The sequence below is a fragment of the Poecilia formosa genome, unplaced genomic scaffold, assembly GCF_000485575.1.
Source record: "Poecilia formosa unplaced genomic scaffold, Poecilia_formosa-5.1.2 Scaffold64, whole genome shotgun sequence".
Lineage (NCBI taxonomy): Eukaryota > Metazoa > Chordata > Actinopteri > Cyprinodontiformes > Poeciliidae > Poecilia > Poecilia formosa.
Genome location: NW_006800003.1, coordinates 2,031,773 through 2,052,963, shown reverse-complemented (window position 1 = coordinate 2,052,963; position 21,191 = coordinate 2,031,773). Strand labels below are relative to the sequence as shown.

Below are 21,191 nucleotides of genomic sequence, written 5' to 3'. Positions count from 1 at the left end.
ACAATTTTCTAGATTTCTGGGTGGAGGAGGAAATCCTTTGTCAGATGACTATGACAGAAAACTGAAACGTTGAAACACCCAGGTTCAACGGAAGGCTTTGGAACAAAGCATATTCATGTGATAGAATGGCCCAGTCAAAGTCTTGACCTAAATCAGATTAAGAATCTGTGAAGAACATTTCTAAAACACCTTGTAAATGCATCTAAAAAAAAAAAAACAAAACAAAACATGGTTTAAAAATCTGAAGCATTTATAAGATTGTGTACATACATGTATAGAACCTACCGAAGGTTATCCTGGCCTTGTTCATTTTAAACAAGGTCTGTGTCTAGACAGCCTTCTGTGTTTACCGTTTTTTTGACGGTACATCTTATCCAGGGTCACTCCTTGTTCCAGTGTTGATGTCTGCGGGTCAGCTTGACTTTACATTGACAGAAAACTTTTGCCCAGATGAAATAAATGAAGAAAAAAAAAAAGAGAAAAAAAAAAGTTAGACTTCAGTTGCTTTTGCAAGAACTGAGCTGCGGGGCGGGGGAATTATCCTAAAAATAATAATAATAAAAAAATGTTGGGTTTTAATGTTAGAGTTTTTAGTGTGTTGACTTTAGTTTCAACAGAATAAGATGGAGGATGGTGAAAAGATGAGATAATGTACTCTCTGGACAAATGGAGCATAAAATTAATCTGCTGAATTCACATCTGATTGATTAATCAGGGGGCGGGGTGGGGGGGCGGAGGTGTTACTGATTTTTGGGATGTGTTGTGCAAAAGGTGAAAAAAAAAGAAACAAGATGACCATTCCCTCTGGTCTGCACATGAATCTGTCATTCTAATCACGATTGGCAGTGCACAACGTTTTCAACAATAAAATCTGTCTCCAAGTGCACTCTCATGTGTAACTCTATGAAAATGTGATCATATAAAGCTTAATATACTTAAAATAATTGAAACGCGGTGCATTAGGAAAAACGAGGCACTGGCAGAGCTGAGCGATTTTATGCTAGCTCGTTTTACAGTTTATTAATTTTGTTAAATGACTGAGTTTGTGCGAGCACTGTCCAGTAACAACAGCTGTGTTAGATTGGTAACTTGGCCGTCTAGTTCAGTGAGCCCGAGTCTGATTTTCTGAGTTGGGCTGTAGCCGCTCAGAACCCTCTTGTTCGGAGTGTCGGCTTACGGTTGTGGTCAGCAGTGTTACATCCACTCACATGTCCATGAATTTAGTTAATTTTGAGCTTATGATAAATTGTTACAAGTGTTTTTTTTTTCCTTTTTCTTCTTCTTTTTTGTTGAATATAAAATATGCACATGGAGTATTGTTTAATATTCGAACTGTGTGAATAATTCGGAGTAAAATAGCGGCTTATAGTCCGTAAAACATATGCATATGTATATGCATACACAACTTGTAAGCTTTGGTTAAATGTCTTTATGCAATTTGCACCTCTACCACTAGCATTGTCTCTTACCTTTTGAAAAATGTTGTCTCAAAATTTGACCACCATTCTTCATTGAATAGGTGGAGTTCATTTAAACTGGCCTGCTACCAAACCCATCTCTCCTTTTAAATTTGACCATTTTATATGAGTTTGGGATCATTCTTTGAGAAAACTCAACAAATTTTCTGCAAGTCTCTAGTGTCTAACTGTTGTTTGTTTTGTTTTTTTTCTTTTAGTAAAAAAAAAAAGAAAAAAAATGTTTGAGGTAGTCCTTTACTGCTACTCTTCCCAATGCACCAGCACCGCTGATATCAAAACAGACCCACAGCATGACACTGCCATATTGTGGAATGCCAAGTTTACAGAGCATGTTACCATTTTAGTCAATCCCAAAGGTGGCAGTTTTAGAGTAGTCCATTCTTAATGCCAGAATTTAACATACTAATTAATTTTTGTTCAACGTTGGTTGAGGTAATCAAAGCAGGGCTCCTTTGCAAATTGAAAACTTTCTTTTCATCACAGAGTTGATCTGATTGGAGGCATTAAACCTATTTCAGAATGTAACTTTGTAATTATTACACAACAAAACATTTTTTTTTTTTTTTTAATAAATTGTAATCTTCGCTGTCTCAGTTTTCTGCTTCCTATTCTGGGTAAAATGTTCACTTTGATCATTTTAAATCATTGCCACTTTTCTTGTTACACACACACACACACACACACATATATATATATATATATTTATTTATTTATTTATTTTTCTTAAGCCAAACTGTGTGTTCTTAGTTTCTTTTCCACTTCTTTTCTGGTGTCGGTTAGATAGGAAAATTATTGTGAGGGCATATTTGAGAGTCACTGACAGTGAAGTATTAAAAGATTCACAGTAAATCCAGGTTTAACCTGGAATAGGTGATCCTACTGAGGCTGTTGGACATCATGTGAGTAAGATATTGAACTTAGCAACACATTGCTGATGAGCATCATTTTACTGAGTTAAGGATGTGACTGAAAAACACAGACGCTTCAAGTTTGCACAACAAAGCTGAAAAGCAGCCAGTGAGCTCCAGCCCTTTCGGCATCTGTACGCTCGACATCCTTCAGCTTGTCGCTTGTTGACAGATGTTCAGAGTGGCTTCATTTTAAAGCTGCTGCCACTCTGTTTCTGTCGCCACATAGGACATCCCTCATGAGCCGCATAGGTCTTTATTGTGTCGCTTGAATAAGAAATATAACCAGCACATGGCATAATGTAGTCCATTTTTATCATCTGGATTTTTTTTTTTTTTTTGCACCTATTCATCCTTCTGTCCATCTCAGTCAAACTTGCTCTCCTTGTCTTTCTATCCGTAATCCTCCTCTTTTATATGAAGAACAGAGCTTCTCTCACCATCAGGCAGTAATTCAGCCCCACACCCATTCTCTCTGCCTCTTTGATGCACACATTAGCCCCTGTGTGTGTGTGTGTGTGTGTGTGTGTGTGCTCGCTTGTGAGTGTATGTATGTATGTGTGCGTGGCGTTCTTTTGTGTAGTCCACTCACTCTTCTAAAATTTCCACATTGTTTCCCTCGGTAGGCAGCAGGGCTCAAATGAGCCTCTGTTTTCCCATCTTTTGTTTAAACAGAAGGAAAAAAAAAGCCTCCACCTTATATCAAATGGCTTTGAGGTGCTTATCTGTAGTTATTGCTTAATAAAGGAGTGAATCTGGCCGGGAGTTGGCTATTTGCTCCCACTGTGATGTCGTTTGCCGGCTTCATGCGTCCGGAGCAGCACTCGGGCTTGTCAGGCCGCTGTGACTGAGTGCGCCGAGGCCTGGCTTTTTCACAGGCTCCGGCTCCCCACAATGTTATTTGTACAGCGTAATTGTCTGTTTGTATAACACAACGACGTCCGATCTGCTCTTGGAAATTTCTGCTTACATTCTGCGTGGACAGATTTAATGCTTTGGGATTACTGAAAAACAAACACTTCACGTTGCATGGCTGACTTGGCTCAGGAAGCCCGAGTCCTGAGCCTCCATTCAGTTTCGGCTCAGGAGGAAAGCTAAGAAAGTCACCAGTGAAAACAGCATGTTGCCCCAATAATACTCAGTTGTGACTTTTTTTTCCCCTCATTGTTTGCCTGTTCATGTGCGCGCCCGTGCAGGTGAAGGTGAATAACGAGGTTGCCACGGGAACGGGACCCAACAAGAAGGTGGCCAAGCGGAACGCCGCTGAGGCAATGCTGCTGCAGCTGGGATACAAGGCCTCCACGGTCTCTCCGAATCCCTCAGAGGTACGAACCCAACCCAACTGCAACTTCTGTATTTCATTTTCGATCTATATACAAACCTCCCCCCCTCTCCCCCCTCCTCTGTTGTTAAGTGGAACCATTTATTTATTCCAGCGTGGGATTACTGTAAGCAGGCGTCCTTCAAACTTTTAAACTGTCATCAGCTCGCTGAGAAACACGACTAAAGTCTGGGGACTCACGATGACTTTTGATGGATAACGAGAAACGCTCCTACACTGTTTGGGGAAATGTCAGGAAAACTACGGAATTTGTTTTGAGGATTTTCCCCACTTCAACTAGCATTTTGTCCATCCTCTTTTGCAGATAACGTGTTTATCTCTATAGAAATATTATCTGCCAAAAAGTTCTTATGAAAACGTAAAAAAAACAAAAGGTCTGGAAACTCTTGACATTTCAATCTGCAACAGTATAACATCTTCACATTAATAATATGTAGTAACTCTTGTTTAAATTCCATCAAAGACTCAAGTATATACAAAGAGATATCAGATTTATTTCAAACCACATTTGAGCTGTAAACATTTTTATTAGGTCTTATTTCTTCAGTGAAGTGTAGACATACCAACACCGAGTCGACTCCCCTGATTTACCGCTGGTCTCAGTGCTGCTAACCCTATTACATAACACCTTCAGCTCCTCTGAACCAGGTGTTTTGCAAGCGACCATCGATCACCCTCATCTCTATGCGGCTCGTCGGTTTTTAAGCTTGAGAGAGCCGAATCCGATAGGGGATGTGTTGCGTAACCGAGCTTTCTGTTGAATTTTAATTGTCCTCCAGACATCGCCGAAGAAGAACAGCAACATTGTGATCACCAGCAGGTGTAGGGGGTGGGGGAGGAAGTATTCTCCTGTTTAAAAAAAAAAAGCATGGTTGGGTGTATGCTGTTGTTTAAGAGAGAAAATTAACATTCTGTCTGATGTTGATCTGATGGACAAAGAAAATCGTATCTACAATCGCTGTTTCCATTCTCATGTGATTGGAGATACAGCAACAAGGTTCAGGTTGTATGAAACACTAATTTTGGAGGTTTCTGAACAGACAGTGGATCCCAGCTTATTGCAGTAACTCAATCAGGTCACGTTGACCCGATTGATTTCATTTATTCGCAAATCATTGAGAACATGTTAAAAAAATACATGCGCTCCAATTTTTTTAGGAGCTCGGGAAGAAGCACGGGCCCAGAAAAAACACTTTTTTATTTATTGCCCTGATGAGGGAGAATTGCGTCTCTCTGTCGAGTTGTATTTATGCACGAGTGAACAGGAAGTGACAAATTACTTTTTTGATATCCTCTGGAGTTTGCAGACTTTCTGATCAACTCACAAAAGTCAAAATCAAATATTTCACATAGATTTATTTTATGGTTAGGCGATTTTTTTTAGGGACAATTACGGTACTATCTGTTTTCTTAAAAGGAGAAAAATGACTGTTCCATGACCTTTTTTTCCTCAAAATTAAGTGCTTAATTTGTAGTTTGTAGTGTAGTTTACAGTCAATTCCATGCTTGTGCTGTACAACCAGACGCATGTTGCACTGCATATCTGGGACTGGGCTGGAATCGGAGCAGGAGGTAAGCATACTGGAATATTGGGACGACTTTTATCAATGTTGATGAACCACAGACTCTTGCTTTTCACGCTTTCCGCTTATCCGCCGACTTGCACCACTGATGATTGCCGTCTCTTTCAACAAGGAAATGTCATTTGTAATTTCGCAAAATGGTTCAATAATAACTTCAGGAACAACAACAAAAAAAAAAGACTCCCAGTCTAAATCCAATCAAGCCTCTGTGTTGCTTCTCAGTTTTTTTTGTTTTTTGTTTTTCCTGATGTTATGTCTGATTGGATTTTTTTTTAACTCGATTTATTACAAAAAGTCAAAAATATGTTGTTTTCTTTGAGAAAGAATGTCTATTCTAAATTAAATAAATAATAGTAAAATAGAATATATTTAATAGCCTCTGGTCTCTCAGACTTCATTCTAGGAATTTGTTGGCTGATCTACTTTCCCTAAGTCTTCAGATGCCCTTGAGGCCTGCAGCTTTTGTAGAAGAGCTCATCTCTGCTGTGATCACCCTCCATCTTGCCTCATCTTTTCCCTCCGTCCCCTGAGAGCTTTTTTTGTTCTCCGCTCCCACTGAGGGATCTGTAGAGGGCTGCTCAGAGGCAGTGGGCTGGATTTGTTTACAGCCATGACATCTCTTCAGCTGTTGCCCGCATCAGGAAGAATTTGTTTCTGTTTCAAACACCTACTTGTGGCTGTTTGTGTTTGTGCAGGCAGATAGGCTTACCGCTGCAGTAGAAGGAACCCTTTTTCAAGTTGCTAAACAGTGACACACACACGCACACACACACACACACACCCTCTAAATAAGTAGCTGGCTTAGAGAGACAGTAGTCTCCATAGGCACCCCATCTTGTGAGCGTTTGTCTCTTTGTGGACCAAACAGTAGGAAGGAACTTGTCTGACATGCGTGAAGAAGCTGTCTGTTCAAGAATCGACATCTCTCTTACCTCTCCTCCTCTCCCCCCCGACCCCCTTCTCTGCTTCTCTCTCCATCTCCACAGATGGACAACAAAGGCTGGAACGGACAAAAGGCGCCTTTTACCGAAGCAACGAGTAACAGTGAGTATCGGCACGTCTCCCTGTGTCTATTGCCATTTCCTTCTCCTCCTCCTCTCAGGCTTTCCAAAACCCCCTCCGATCTCGCAGGTGGTTTTAGCCACCGAGATGGCCCGGCGTTTAATCTCTGTGACTGGTCAATGGGCCTCTGACTGTCAGCTTAATTGGCCGTGCGTCCTCGTGGGGAGCCTGCGAATTCAGGCTCATTCACACGGGCTTACAGGGCCAACACACGGGGGCCCTCCGGGGAGTCCCTCCGCTACCTTCCTGAGCAAAAAAACGCAGCCTTTCAGTCAGGATTAACACACAAGCACACAGAGGTGCACAAACACACACACACACACACACACGTTGTTCATCCCACTAAACAGACACAAAACGAGCATGTTCATATAAAATAAGAGTTCTTATGGACAAAGATAAATCACAGGATGTTATTAATGTATTATGCACCTGAGGCAGAATGTATGAACATTGGTTTACAATGTTTAGGTTTAGGGTTTAAGCGTCTTGAACTCACCTTTGGCATCTTTTATTCCTCTTTCTGTCTGTTTGTGAACATTTTATGCCAAAACTATTTGACATCTGTTGACCTGAATATCACATGGGATGTTCTGTTCAAAGATATTCTGTTTTGTCTAGAATGCTGACCCGTGTTTTGGCTACATTAAAAAAAAAGGAAAAAAAGAAAGAAATAAGGTGCATCCTAAAAAAAAAAAAAAAAGGAATCAGTTTAATTTTTTTTTTTCTATTTTAGGTACACTAGATTGTCAAATGTGTTTTGACTGTGTGGCTTTCTCACTCATATAAAACTAGTCTGGCATCGCTTTGCTGCTATGACGGCGTCAGTTTTGCACGCGTGGTGTCCTCATATGAGGCCCGTCTAGAATTCAGTGGCCGACCTATTTGTTTGTAAATGTTTGCACAAGCAGTCTGCTTTTCTAGATGATTAACTGTCTATACCTGTAGCCATAAAACAAAGTCATATACACCAGATTGGGTGAAAATATAGTGTATATAGAATGCTTATTTATCAGTACTAGCCAGTATTTCGATTTAGCTTTTGCAGTAACGCGACCTTCTAACCACACTTTGAACCTTAAAGCTGTGTTTACTTTGTTTTACACATTTTATAAAACAAAAAAAAAATAAAAATCCTGACTGAATTCTGTTAGTCATCATCAGGACCAAAATGCACATTTTTATCCTTCGGGGTATTGAGTCTTACTCTCTGAGAATCAGCTCAACTGTTTCTCATAAAGCACCGCTCAAGCAACAACATACCTGAAGCTCTACATGACATGGGCAGTAAAACCAGACGCAAGAACATTAAAACTTTTATAATCCGTTTATAAATGGTGATAAAAACCTTAATAAGACGGTCGATAGAAGTTAAAAATATACTAAAGAAAATTAAGGCATGTTGAAGTTATAAGCACATATGGTTACTGAGTAAAAAAAAATAAAATAAAATAACAGTAACATTTGATCAATGCTACTGAAGACTGCCTCCAGTTCTGGACCACACGTTTCAGTAAGCCTGCATATTCAAAGCAAATTATTGATTTGGAATTACAGAGGATATTAAAATAGCTACCTTAGGGTGCAGCATTGCCAATAAAGGTTTGATAAGTAGTAAAACGTTAATGTCAGTACTAGATTAAAACATATGGAGGCGTTTTATAATTTATTTTAGAGCTACCTGGTAATACTCTAGCTGCCTTATTTTAGAATAATTGTAAAAATATCTTAACATTAATTGTTTTTTTCTTCTTCTTCTTCTTCTTCCAAAAAGGGGCATTTTATCTGCTCAGTTTAGCAGAGCAGCTTTGTAAACAAGCAAGACTTTATTTTGGATGAGCTGAGATTTGTGGGAGAGCAACACAACAGCCAGGGGTGATAATAATCTTGTTCTTAAATTAAAAGTCTACGCCCCTGTATGTTTTTTAAAATAATAAAAACAAACCATTCCCATAGACATCCTGATTTAATGTTGTGCTTGTAACCTTAGCACCAGATTCACTTCCTCTGATTAGTAGAACGGGGGGCCGTCAGCATTAAACAGTAAACATTAAGGCTGTAACGGTATGCAGATATCATTGTTGTCAGTATGTTTTTGATTTGCTTCAATAAGCAACTTACATTATGCAATATTTCCAAATCCAGTGGGCTAATATCTTCATAGCTTCAGCTTTTTCACATTAAATTTAGCTAAAACATTAGCTTGCTGTTGATAAATTACCACAGACGCAATATAAGACAAACATTATTGAAATAAATGTATTTAGATTTTTAATTTTTTTTGCACAAAATAATTCAATAATGTTATAATTTACTTAGGTATGTAAAGTCCCAGAGTAAAATTGTATAATTTGAGGGGAGTTGGACTCAAATACTCTTAAAAGGAAATGAAAGAGATGCTGTTTGTAGAAACGGCTGTTTCCCCCCCTCATCTGTATGTTGTTAAGAAAATATCATTTAAAAACCTATCATTTTATTTCTTGGTTTCCCATTTCGTGTTTTTGTTGTAGTTGTAGTCCAAGCTGGGCATTGTCTAGTGGAGAATGTCAGATTTGTTGAAGGTGAAACACTTTATACGAAAATAGTCAGTGTCCTACATCACCCAGTGTGCTAAATTAGCCTGCTATGCACTGAGTCTGATAGGTTGTGACGTCCCCAGCTGATAAAAGGTCCTGACATTTTTACTATGATACCAACAAAGTTAATGCCAGGAGCTTAGAAAGAAGCTGAGAGGCTGAAAACACGTTGTTCAAATGTAAGCTTTCTGCTGTCCTTTGACATAGTACATCCAATATTACCTTTGAGAATAGAATTTATTTTATCTTACAGACTCTTAAAAACAATTCTGCACATTGATTCTATTTTTTTTTTTTAGATTTGAAATACAGAATTTGGATGAGAACATGAACCTCTCCCCATACCACCCTGGTGCCTTAATTTAGTCCAATCTTGTGAAAGATGCATCATCTTCATGTTTACAGATTGATGATTATGCTCTCGGATGAAGTGTTTCAGTGTTTGTGGTTTCTATGGTAACTCAGGATGCAGGAGTTGCCCAATACCTCCAGAGTTGAGCTCCCTGGGGAAATGTCTTCCTTATTTGGAGACCATTTCTGCTGTTGGCATTGAATGCGCCGCTGGTCCGCTGCCATTCTCGGTTTATCTCGCGCACCGTGCATGAGGCTTAACTATCTGCTAATCAGCTCTTAAAAACGCCCGATCCGCACAACACTCACATGACGCTAATGTCTGGATAATGTTTTTGCATAAACACCATTTACAACTCATTCAAACAAATACAGCTGGTCTCGGTTTTCTGTGTGCGCCTGCAGTTGGTGAATGGAAGATGTTTCTGATTTCGTCCTCTGTGCTGATTGGCTGAACACATTTTGGTTAAAAAGTGTTGTAACAGACTTGGCTGAGAAGGGGACTTTGCAGCTTTTACACCCAAATGCCAAAAATTGGATTTATAGGTGCATTTCTTAACAAATGTAAATACTCTTTATTGATAACAGTGATGTAGCTGTGGCAGAAGCAAAGTGCACATTGTGCAGCCGTGGGAAATAAGTATTTGATACACCATCAATTTCTCAAGTATTCACACTTACAAAGAATGGAGAGGTTTGTAATTTTCATCATAGGTACATCTCAAATATGAGAGACAGAATCTAATATAAAATCCATAAATCCACATTGTATATTTTTAAATAATTTATTTTATTGCATAAAATAAGTATTTGATGATAGCCAACAGAGTTTCAGGTTTGTTTGTTTATCTGGACCCCCATAACAACGGCTACTCTTCCTGGGGTCCACATCATAAAAAAAAAGATATATATATATATATATATATATATATATATATATATATATATATATGCTACATAAACAGTTAAACACGCCTAACTAAATGCACTATTATAGCACTTTATGTAATAAAATACTGAAGTTATATTGGAAACAACACATTTTCACTATTATAACACTAAGTACTAAAATATTTTAGCGGGGCATTTGTTACGTTTATAACAGCTGACAGAAGTGAGTTCCATGTTTTCATTCCTCTAAAAATTAAGCTTACCTCCGAAGACTGAGGTAGTAGGGGACCCCTTGCTGTGCGTTTCGGGTCGTCGTCGTGCTGAGCGACCGCGCCACGACTCGTCTTCAGTGCTCTCGCCGAAGGAAGGAAGTTGCTGCACAAAATCTCATGATGCTCCCCTCAGTACAATGCAGTCGTCCTACACACTGCAGGATTTTAATCAATGGCTATGTAGTGTGTCACTATGGTAACCTGTAGGACTATGGTCTCAGCTCTCTTCAGGTCGTTGAGCAGATCTTCCTGTGTTGACTGCAAACTGTCTTAAAAAAGTGTCTTTACTTGTGGATAATCTTTGCTCGCAGTAAAATGTCGAGCTTCAAATCGTTTCGAAACTTCAGCCATAACTGCTTCTCTAAAGTCATTGCTGATTTCTTATCTTCTTGGCACTGTGTTGGCACACTGTTTTGTGCTCCGGCTCGGCAATTTGTTAAAACTGCTGGGCCCTCTACAAGTAGTTACGCTTGGAAATGTGAATCTGGGAGTCGAGTCTGTGCGAATCATTTTCATTTTCACTCTTATTTTCTGACTTAATCATCCCTGACAGCAACAGTTCAGTTGTTAGACTAATTTTTTTCCCCCCTCCGGTCTATTTCTGGTTCATTATTGCAGTGGAAACACGGTGAAATATCTTTGCTGTCGTCATTAATTTGGTTTTCCCAGGCATAAACAATAGTGCCCATTAGAAAATCTTGCAGAACAAACTGGGCTAATAATACAATTTTAGGGCTGATTAACTTTGAAAAAGTGATCACAATGAAACTAGCAAAACACAAACTTGGCAGCAGAAAGGCAATAAACCATTGTAGCGCCGAAGTCATTGTAGAGAACCCGCAATAAAACCTCACATAACCACACCGGATTAGCATTGATTTAATCTGATTTTCTTTTTTCAATATTTGCAAAGAAATGCAATAACAGTTTATATATATATATATATAAATCCTGACTTTTGATAGTCTTTTTAATGTAGCAGTTATAAATAAAGGACTTCTGCAAATATACATTGCCTTGAACACCCTATACTTTTCAGATTTTGTCATTGCAACTTATAATTTCAATTTATTGCTTTTCCATTTTCTTTACTATTAAAAAGCCAAAACATGTGGCGTACATTTGTCTTGATTCAGTCATTTGCAGGAGCACCTTTTGTTGCTCTGCTAGGGCTGCAAAATATACCCAATTCCATCTCATTATCGGTTTGCTGTCATGGAGGATAAGATAGAAACTCCAACCGAAACAACAGCATCCCCGCAGCATGATGCTACCACCACAGTGTCTCACCATGAGAGACAACGCAAGATTTATGGAGTACATCCACAACTCCTCTCCTCTAATTTAGTTGGGGAGGGACAGTGAATGTGTCATGAGCGGCTCATTTACTGTTGTATCTTTAGTGCTTTCTCACACACACACACACACATACATCGCGGCCACTCACAACCTTTATTCCAGACTGTGTGTGTGTGTGCGCGTGTGCGTGTCTGTCCTTTGACCGCGTCTTCGCGTGATCCGCGGAAGACGCAGCTCCAGCAAACAGGGTGGCTTAAAGACAGGAAGGGAGCGTAAAAAGAAAGCAGAAGAAAACGAAGTAAGAAGAGTGATTTTTCTCCCTTTTATTCCCATGGGTGCTGCAGCAGGGCTTTTCACTTGAGTTGCCACAATTCATTTCCTGCCGCCCGTATGTGTGTTTGTGTGCATGCGTGAACTATGTAAAGGTCTTGCTCCACACTGGTGATTTATAGCGGCGGGCTCCGGCCTTATCTGTTTTCGATCAGTCTCATGCTCGGCTCTGGCTTCCTTCCAGCACTCCCCTGGCCCACCGGACACTGAGTCTGGGTGGGACCCCCTCAGGAACAACACAGCTCTCTCTCTCTCTTGCTCTTTTATCCCCCTCTCCTCTTCTCAGCTTTGGCTTGTTCACCACCCCATCCCCTCCCGCCAACCCAACTTTCCCTAACTCGCTCTTGCTTCGTGCACAAAATTTCACAACCGCTGTCTCAACATCACGCAAAAATAAACTCCGTCACTCTTGCTTATTCGCTCGCTCTGGCTGTGTTTCTTTGTCTTGCTTCTCACGCTCACCATCTGACATCAGCTTCGAGTACTCAGTCACATGCAGTCGTCCTCACATTGCACACTCCTCCGTCGGTATTCTGATGTCATGCTGGATGACTTCTGTTATTTTATTCCACCGCGTCCATCGTGCAGCTTTCGATCAAATTTAAATTCCAGCCATGAACATGACCTGGGAAAGGAGGGAGAAACATCCTCGAAGTTGTGTCACGGTTGGCGATGGGGCAGTTTGTTGTAGCATGAGTAATAAGCCTTGGATTTCGTTTTCTTCTCTCTCTTTTTTTTTTTTTTTTTTCGGAACGAGAGCCAGCCTCTCTTTGTGCTCGGAATGGGAATCGCTGTCAGCGCGTTCCCAGAAACCTTAGACATGAGTTTACTACAAGTGTGCAAATCTCTGCCGTTGTGCGGTGGATGGTAAATGTTAACTGAAACAGGAAGTGGCCTGTCAGTCATGGCGCTCGCTCCAGCACTTTCTCCCAGCTGTTACTCCACACACACACTCACACATACATACACACACACACACGCACGCACGCACGCACGCACGTGCGCGCACACGCAGAAACAAGCCCTCAGACAGACACGCAGACTCAAAGACAGCTGGTCTTCCTGTCTCTGCTGACCTTGGACGGGCTCCTCGCGGGGTTTTAGCATCCACTCATCCTCACATCCTCTTTTATCGTAACTACCTCACAAGCACATCCTTGCCTGCTGTCTTCTGCCTTTGACATGCCTCACATGTTTGTCTTTCGAGCTCACAGCTTCGGTGGAAGCATTAAACTCTAGGTTGTGTCCTCCTTCGGTCTTTCATGACTATCCCTTGACAGTGTTATCACTAACCAACGTAAAATAGTTTCCAAACTGGATAAAGAAAACTCCTTTAGTTCGGCAAGTTGTGGCAGAGCTCCTATTTAACGGAAAGCTTTGCAGACAGTAAAGGGCTTCATTTTCCTGCATCTGAATGGCTCTGAATGTTTCTTAAGAAGAATTCATCAAGGTTTTGTTGGGTCTCTGGGATTGACGGAGTGTTGAAAGTGGGACAGCTGATACTGCTGTTTCTCATCAGGGATGAAGTCACTGACGGCCTGTTGATATCGGTGGACGCTCTGTTTCTGTCTCTGTTTGTGTTTGAGAGTGAGAGAGAAAGAGGCTTTAGCAGTCAACCTGATGTAAAAGTCTAAAGATACATTAATGGAGCTTAGACCTGCTGATGTAATACCAGAATGTCAACTGTGATAGAAATGAGGATCTAAAATTTGTGCCCCTTTTACTCTGATTACTCTGAGTTCAACAAATTGACTTTTTAGTGATGAGTCCAAATAATTGTATCTCAAAACGCAGCCGACTTTTTCTGACAACATGCAGTTGTCCATGGACTTTATTTCTAAATCCTGTTTTTTAAGAGGTTATTATTCATTTATGTTATGACATTTTCTTTTTGGTTTTGGCAGTAAAATACAATTTTCGTCCAACCTTTTGTCGAATCTTTTTTAAATTATGCACAATCTAAAATCAAAATAGGGCAATTTTCTGACCTCTAGATTTTTTACTTTTAGATTCTGAGCCTATTGTTCTTATGTTTTTGTTTTTCACTATGGACAAAATAAGCACAGAATATAAAAACATTATATTTTTTGAGCATTTTTTGTTCACAAAGTATGACTTGAAAGATCTATATTTAGCTTCCACCCACGTTGTTAGCAGATCTAAGACGTTTTTTTTCTAGATGCAAACGTTTTTCACAGCGCTAGCTGAGTAGCCGTGGGTCTGTTTACGACCGAGCGACTGAGGAATCTGTTTAGACGTGACTTCAACACATTCGCAACGATAAAAGCTACAAGAACCAAGTTTGCCGTCTTATTGAGTAGTTCTGCACAACAGCAAGTCAAGAAATATTTAGATTGTCATTATAAAGTCAAACAGAAGCAAAGCAGTGAAGTGTTGCGTTCGCTTTGACTTGTGTTTCGCTGCACACTGAATGTTGGTGTTGATTCTCAGTCATCCACAGCAGGACGATCCTAAGTAGAAGTCCAGTTTCCTTCCGCACTCAGGGTTGCAGGCAGAATAAATGAGTGATGCTCTGAAACAAACAGCCAGCGATCAAAATCTCAGTGATATGCATTTGTTCTGGGAAGAATTGGAAAATCACTGTTAAACACTTGGTTGGTGAAATGAGTCAACTCAATAAGGACGGTAGACACAAAAGTGGGGTTTTATGTACAGAGTAATAAGTGGAGTTTCTTAAAATATGACATTTTTATTGTTGACACATTGTCTTTGTCTTTCTCTTCTTTTTTTTTATTGTCTTGTCTCAGACGTGCTATGCTACCTTGAAGCCACCATGTGTTTTTTAATCTCTTCTGCGGTCAAATAAAATATAGACAAACAATGTAGTGATGCGAATGAGGAATATCCCATCAGATAGCCTGGTTTTTACAGCTGTTGCTAAAGAATTTTGAAAGAAAAATCAAAATTTTTCAAGAAAAAAAGTCTAATGTATTTTATCTGTGTGAACAGTACACGTTTTCACGGTATTGTTCCTTCCTTTTTGGTACAGATCTTTTGACCACTGTTGTCAATCCATGCAGTTGTTATATTTAAAATTGTTCTTATTCAATTTCATTCCTCCAGCCCAGAAGGGTCTGCTCCACCTCAGCCCCGACGTCTACCAGGAGATGGAAGCCAGCAGGAAGCAGAGTGGCAGCGCACCAGTCACCGGCAGCAGCGGCGGCGGCAGCGCCACCGGAGGGTCCGTCAATTACGTTGCATCCAAAGACGCGGGGTCCTGCACTGCCCCTCTGCCCCCAGGACATTCTCCGTATTACAGCGGCTCGTCTTCCTCGCCCAGCCCCACTGCTACCATGGCCAGAGAGCTGCTGCTTAACGGCCAGTCACCTCCAGCGGATGGGTCGCTGCCCGTAAAGGGGAAGAACCTGGCCTGCAGTGTTTCTGTGCAGCCGGCACAGCAGCTGGACTACCTGGCTCACATCCAGGGCTTCCAGGTAGGAGTCAGAGATGTGGCGCCAAGGCGTCTTTTAAGTTTCTCCTCTGAATTTCTGTCCCTGAAGTTTACGTACGTGTCGCTGCTGCGGTGCTCAGGGAGGATAGAAGTATACAAAAGACACAAGTACTTCGCGATACTAGTTAAACTGCGGTAGACTCCGGTTCTTGTTTGAGCGAAGCAGCCATTTTATCCGAGCGCAGACCACAGAGGAGACCGCTAAAATAAAACAAAATGTCTAACTCTGCATGAGAAATGAAACCTGCACGCCATAAATATGAGAGTCATAGTTTGCAAAGTTAAACAAGAATAAAAGCACCCCGTGCTTTCGTTGGCTCAGCTGTTTTTAAAGTAAAATAATATGTTATTTAGAAATGCACCAATGGGCTTTTCATCCGTGATGCAGATTTGTGTTTCTTTGAAGTCAAGACTACCAATTCAGATCTTGACTGATTATAATTTTGTTTTTTTGTTTTTTTTAAGACATGTAATCTTGAAAGAGAAGTAAAACGCTGCTGGTTCTTTGATAGAGGTGCTAGAAAATGAAGGTATGACAGCATTATCACCTTTTTATGCATCAAAAGGTCTTCTAGATTCATATCTGCTTTGTTTTTAAGTTAGCGAGCGCAGCAGAGCTGTTGGTTGACGTGTTTATAGATCGCCACTTCTACATGGGAGAGGGAAAGTGAAAGTGAGATGAAACAAACCTGATTACGAGCCATTTAACCTGTCAATCTCTGGCCAGAACCGTTCAAGGTGGCCAATTCCTTTCTGGCGAATTGATTGGTGCATCTCAAATAATTGCAAAAGTGCATTCTTTGCCGTTTTGGATTGTGCTTACCTTAAAGAAATAAATTTAAAAAAAATCTCGACGAAAAAAATAGTTAACCAGATGAATGTAATTCTGTGATTTAGCAGATGTGCAGTAAATAATAAGTTTGCAGTATTTTATGATTGTTTGTTGTTGAAGTGTCGGTGTGTTTAGAACATCATGTAATAGACTGAAAGCACAATCAGTTCTCATTAGCGGACCTGGAGAGAAAGCACCAGCTTCACAGGTGGGTCTGTCGGTACCAAACCAGACACATTCACACACCCTCTTCCAGGTCTGTGTGTGTGTGTGTGTGTGTGTGTGTTTTCCACCCGGGGGAGAGAGAATCTGTTGTCTGTTTCAATCTGTACATACCTGCGCGCTGATACCAGCCCCTGCTCATTTAAGCCGCAGATGCTTTTTATCAGTTGGAGCTAAAACATTTTATCTTAACCTGCTGAGGGTTCCTTTGAAAGGCCTTTGTTATTGCTCTTAGCCTTCCTGTGTGGATGTAACCTGAGAGAGCTCTGCCGCCTGGCCAATCACACACACACACACACACACACACAGACACACACACACGCACTCAAAACAGCAGGTCCTGTTTAGTGGGAACGGATGAGCCGGGCAAAAGCTTGCCTGTAAAGTTGGCGTTCTTGTAGTTTCCTAAACATATTTACTGTAACATATTACATAGTTGTGTGCTTTTTTTTTTTTTTTTTTTTTGCCTGTAAATGCTTGCAGACATTTCTGGGAGTAAAAACACAAACAAGCATCGGTTTACACGCTGATCCCCTCGTGTTTCTTAAGCAAAGAATTCAGGCTGTAATTGAGACATGCTGACAATGTGTGTTCCTTTGAGAGGATGTTTCATATCTTCTGGGTTTGTAATGAAGACCTCTGCTTGCTTACAGAGCTGTGTTGAGCAAACCCTCTAAGCTTTATACGTCGCTGGTCATCACTGATTTTTAATATTTAACCAAAATCCCATCGCTTGATTCTTTGTGTCCAAGTGCCTTTCTATTTGCACGGTCTACTAATCGATTTTTCTTTTTGTTTGAAACTCGATAATGCCGTCGTTGTTGGATTAGAAATCTTGTAATGTCATTATGTTATCCAAGTGTGCAGATTACAGTGACTGCGGCACAATGAATTAAGGAAACCTGGCCAGCACCGAGGGCGTTCTCAGGAGACAAAAGCTCGAGTCTACCTGCTAAGCCTTTTTTTCTTTATCTAATTGGAAAACAGCCGCAGGGGGGAAACTCGGAGCGGCTAAGCAACAGTGTTTTTCTGGCGGTAGCTCGGAGCGTAGATATTGGCACCTGTTCCAGAGTTTTTGTTTGTCCTAATAATTTGGTTGCTGTGTTGTTGCCACAGTGGACATGTGAGAGCGTGAAAGTAGGACAGAGACAAAAAGGGAAAAAAAAAAAAATGCTGAAAGTCAAAGACACTTAGGACAAAAATCTCCTTGTTTTCTGTAGTTCCTCGTCTTTTTTTTAGGTTTTGCTTTATGGCCATTTTGTTGCTGTAGATTTACCTGTCGTAAATCATAAATTATCTATATTCCATTTGTTTTCCCATTGACACTGCATTCTTGAAATGTTTATTCAGTTTTTCTGCTTGTCGTTCCTCGTCACAGTGACATCTTATTTTTGTGAAAAGAATTACGCTGCCACCCGTTTTCCTCCCAGTTGGCATGGTAGACTCAAACTTGGATGGTGTTTACAGCCCTTCAAGTTTCCTACATTTTTACTCTGCCGATAATCATCCCGAACAAACACTGTGATTTATCTTTTTTAAAGTTGCTTGTGAAGTGATGGCTTCTTCCTTGCTGAGTGGCCCATTTGTCCTGACAGAACTGGTGTAACTAAACCAGATTTTTAAATTTGGGTCAGAGATGACGTCTCCACAAAATTGACTACAAGTCCTTCTCAAAAAAATTAGCATATTGTGATAAAGTTCATTATTTTCCATAACGTAATGATAAAAACTAAACTGTCATATATTTTAGATTCATTGCACACCAACTGAAATATTTCAGGTCTTTTATTGTTTTAATACTGATGATTTTGGCGTACAGCTCATGAAAACCCAAAATTCCTATCTCAAAAAATTAGCATATTTCATCCGACCAATAAAAGAAAAGTGTTTTAATACCAAAAAAGTTAACCTTCAAATAATTATGTTCAGTTATGCATTCAATACTTGGTCAGGAATCCTTTTGCAGCCTTCAGTGCGGCGTGGCATGGAGGCAATCAGCCTGTGGGACTGCTGAGGTGTTATGGAGGCCCAGGATGCTTCGATAGCGGCTTTAAGCTCATCCAGAGTTTTGGGTCTTGCATCTCTCAACTTTCTCTTCACAATATCCCACAGATTCTCTATGCGGTTCAGGTCGGGAGAGTTGGCAGGCCTGTGCTCAATAAACCAGTAAACCATTTACCAGTGGTTTTGGCACTGTGAGCAGGTGCCAGGTCGTGCTGAGAAATGAAATCTCCATCTCCATAAAGCTTTTCAGCAGATTGAAGCACAAAGTGCTCCAAAATCTCCTGATAGCAGCTGCATTGACCCTGCCCTTGCTGCTGCTTTTATAGTAAAACCCTCTTCCTCTCTGAGTGGCCTTCCAGGCTGTGTTACTTCAGCACTCATTTCTCTGGAGACAAATACACACAGCTTCACATTTTTGGGGTGAATAATGCACATTTCACTCTAAAAACACATTCTTTTGTGTCTCGGTTGGACACAGCCGTAGAGTTTTTAATGGCATCGTCATGTTTTGTGGAAATTATGTTAGGAGTGAGCCACACTTTTCAAGAAGTTAAGGTCCACAATTCCCTTCCTGCTTTCTTGCCCTGGTTTCTTTGGATTTTACCTATAATCGCCACAGAAGGACACAGTGTGTTTGAGGTGTTGCGTTAAAATACCCACCCAATGAAAACGCTGTCCTTGCCGGGTGGCGGGTGTGCCTCGTTTTAACTCCGACGTTGTGAGTCAGAAGCTGACGTAGCCACGATGTCATCACCTGTGCTTTCCCAAATAATCTAAAGCATACTAAACTTAGCAGGAGAATATAAAATAAAAATTATAGCTCATTATTCTGGCGTTTACCAAGAAAAATTATTTTAGTTGCTCTAACTGTGTTGAAAAAGGAAAAAAAAAAAAGTCGAATAAGATTTAAGGTCAGGAAATAAGAAAGAAAAGTTCCTCTTTCTTTCTTTTTATAGAGTAAAAATTTGGTTTCAACAGATGATGTGAATTAAATCTAGTTGCATGCTTTTTCTATACGTTGTAAAATAAACTGGCTCTGTTGCATTTATAACTAAATGAGTGAACAGCATGCGGCCTTTTCCATAAGCCATATTCCCTGGTAACTGGCACCAACAGCAGATGTGACACCTTTGTAGCCCCACTCTGAGGTTACGCCACTCCTGATGCTGTTCCTGCACTGCCGTGGAAAATATGACAAGAACCGCTTTGTTTATTGTTTCATTTTGACCAGCCTGTCGGGTTTTATTATCGACATTGGGCATTAGATCTTTTACTCTAAAAACTGAGGTAATATTAAAAATTCAGTGGCACAGAATCTTTGAAGACTGAGGGTGGAAACGAAACCCCTCAATGTTTCTCGAGAGTTTGAGGGAATAGATCAACCTGCTTTATTCGACATTCCAAGTCATGTTTAAAGAGATAAATCCTCTGTTTCATAGCCTCTCTCCGTCCAAAACAACAAATCCGAGATGCTAATCAGCCGAGATTCTTTTAGCGGGGTCGTGGTGAGCTTAACATTGGAGACGGATTTAGAGGCAAAGCGGGGATGTACTCTTTGCTGCACTGAAATCAGAACGTGATGTTGGAAATCCCATGTTAATGAAAACACTATCCTTGCCGGGTGGCGGGTGTTGATATCCATTCACTCCAGTTCCCAGGATTTCTCACACTTTCACACTGTTTGTTCTTCCCTCTCTCCGCTTCCTCCTTTGGCCGTGTAGAAAAACCACATCAAGCGGCGCCGACTACACCTAGTACACTGCCTGGCAGTTTCTGAGCTTACACAAAACACACCCTTTTTTTTTTCCACCTTTTTTTCTCCCTCCCTGATCTCCTCTGCTCACTCTCTCTCTCTCTCTTATCGAGATCAAATGCATGATCTGCTGCAAGCGCTCAAAGACCAACAGTTTGTTTCCAATCTCCTTGTCATCATTTCATTCCTCCGCTCTCTGTTTACTCTGGGATTTGCTTTAGAAAATACATTTTGGGGTGGCTAATCCCACCACGCTTTATTTCTGCGGCCCCCGGTGATGGCTTCCAGCTGCAGTCTGCGGCATATTTGTGTGAAGAGCAATCTTCGAAAACAAGTTTTGTCTGTGGTATAAATCAGACTGCTAATGCTCTGCTGGCTCGGCGCACAGTCTCTGCTCACATGGTGGCCCTCCGTGTGCGTGTCGACGCGCATGCCTGCGTCTGCGTGCGTTTAGCAAAACTCGGCAGTGATGTTTTTGCGCCGCAATCAAGCCCATTTGCGAACCTTTAAATCAAATACCCTCAAGTGCCAGCGCTGCATTTTTTTGCTAATTTGAATATGCAGCATAATCGCTTTTCCTCGCCTTTGTTCTCGTGTATTTTGATAGTATTGATCATATTTCATTGAATTCCTGACATTTGGCAGCAGTGGCGGTTGTGTGCCACCGCAGGCTCGGCACGTAGAGACGGAGGGTGTGTTCACCCTGGCACTTTGTTTGGAATCTGAAACAATACTTTTCATTATGTCCTCACGCAAGTTTCTCAGAAAAACTCTAGGCCTGCATTTTTCCTCCAGTTTTAAGTCGTTCTGTACTCA

General features: G+C 40.8%; 1 protein-coding gene across 1 annotated transcript in view; it reads left to right on the top strand.

Moving 5' to 3' along the window:
* The window catches only part of stau2 (staufen double-stranded RNA binding protein 2), an 85,600-nt gene that overhangs the window by 31,921 nt on the left and 32,488 nt on the right, over positions 1-21,191 (top strand). Inside the window, exons 10-12 of the mRNA XM_007554610.2 lie at positions 3,583-3,711; positions 6,298-6,355; positions 15,177-15,547. Coding sequence (XP_007554672.1) covers positions 3,583-3,711; positions 6,298-6,355; positions 15,177-15,547 — 558 coding nt within the window. The remainder of the gene's footprint in view (positions 1-3,582; positions 3,712-6,297; positions 6,356-15,176; positions 15,548-21,191) is intronic.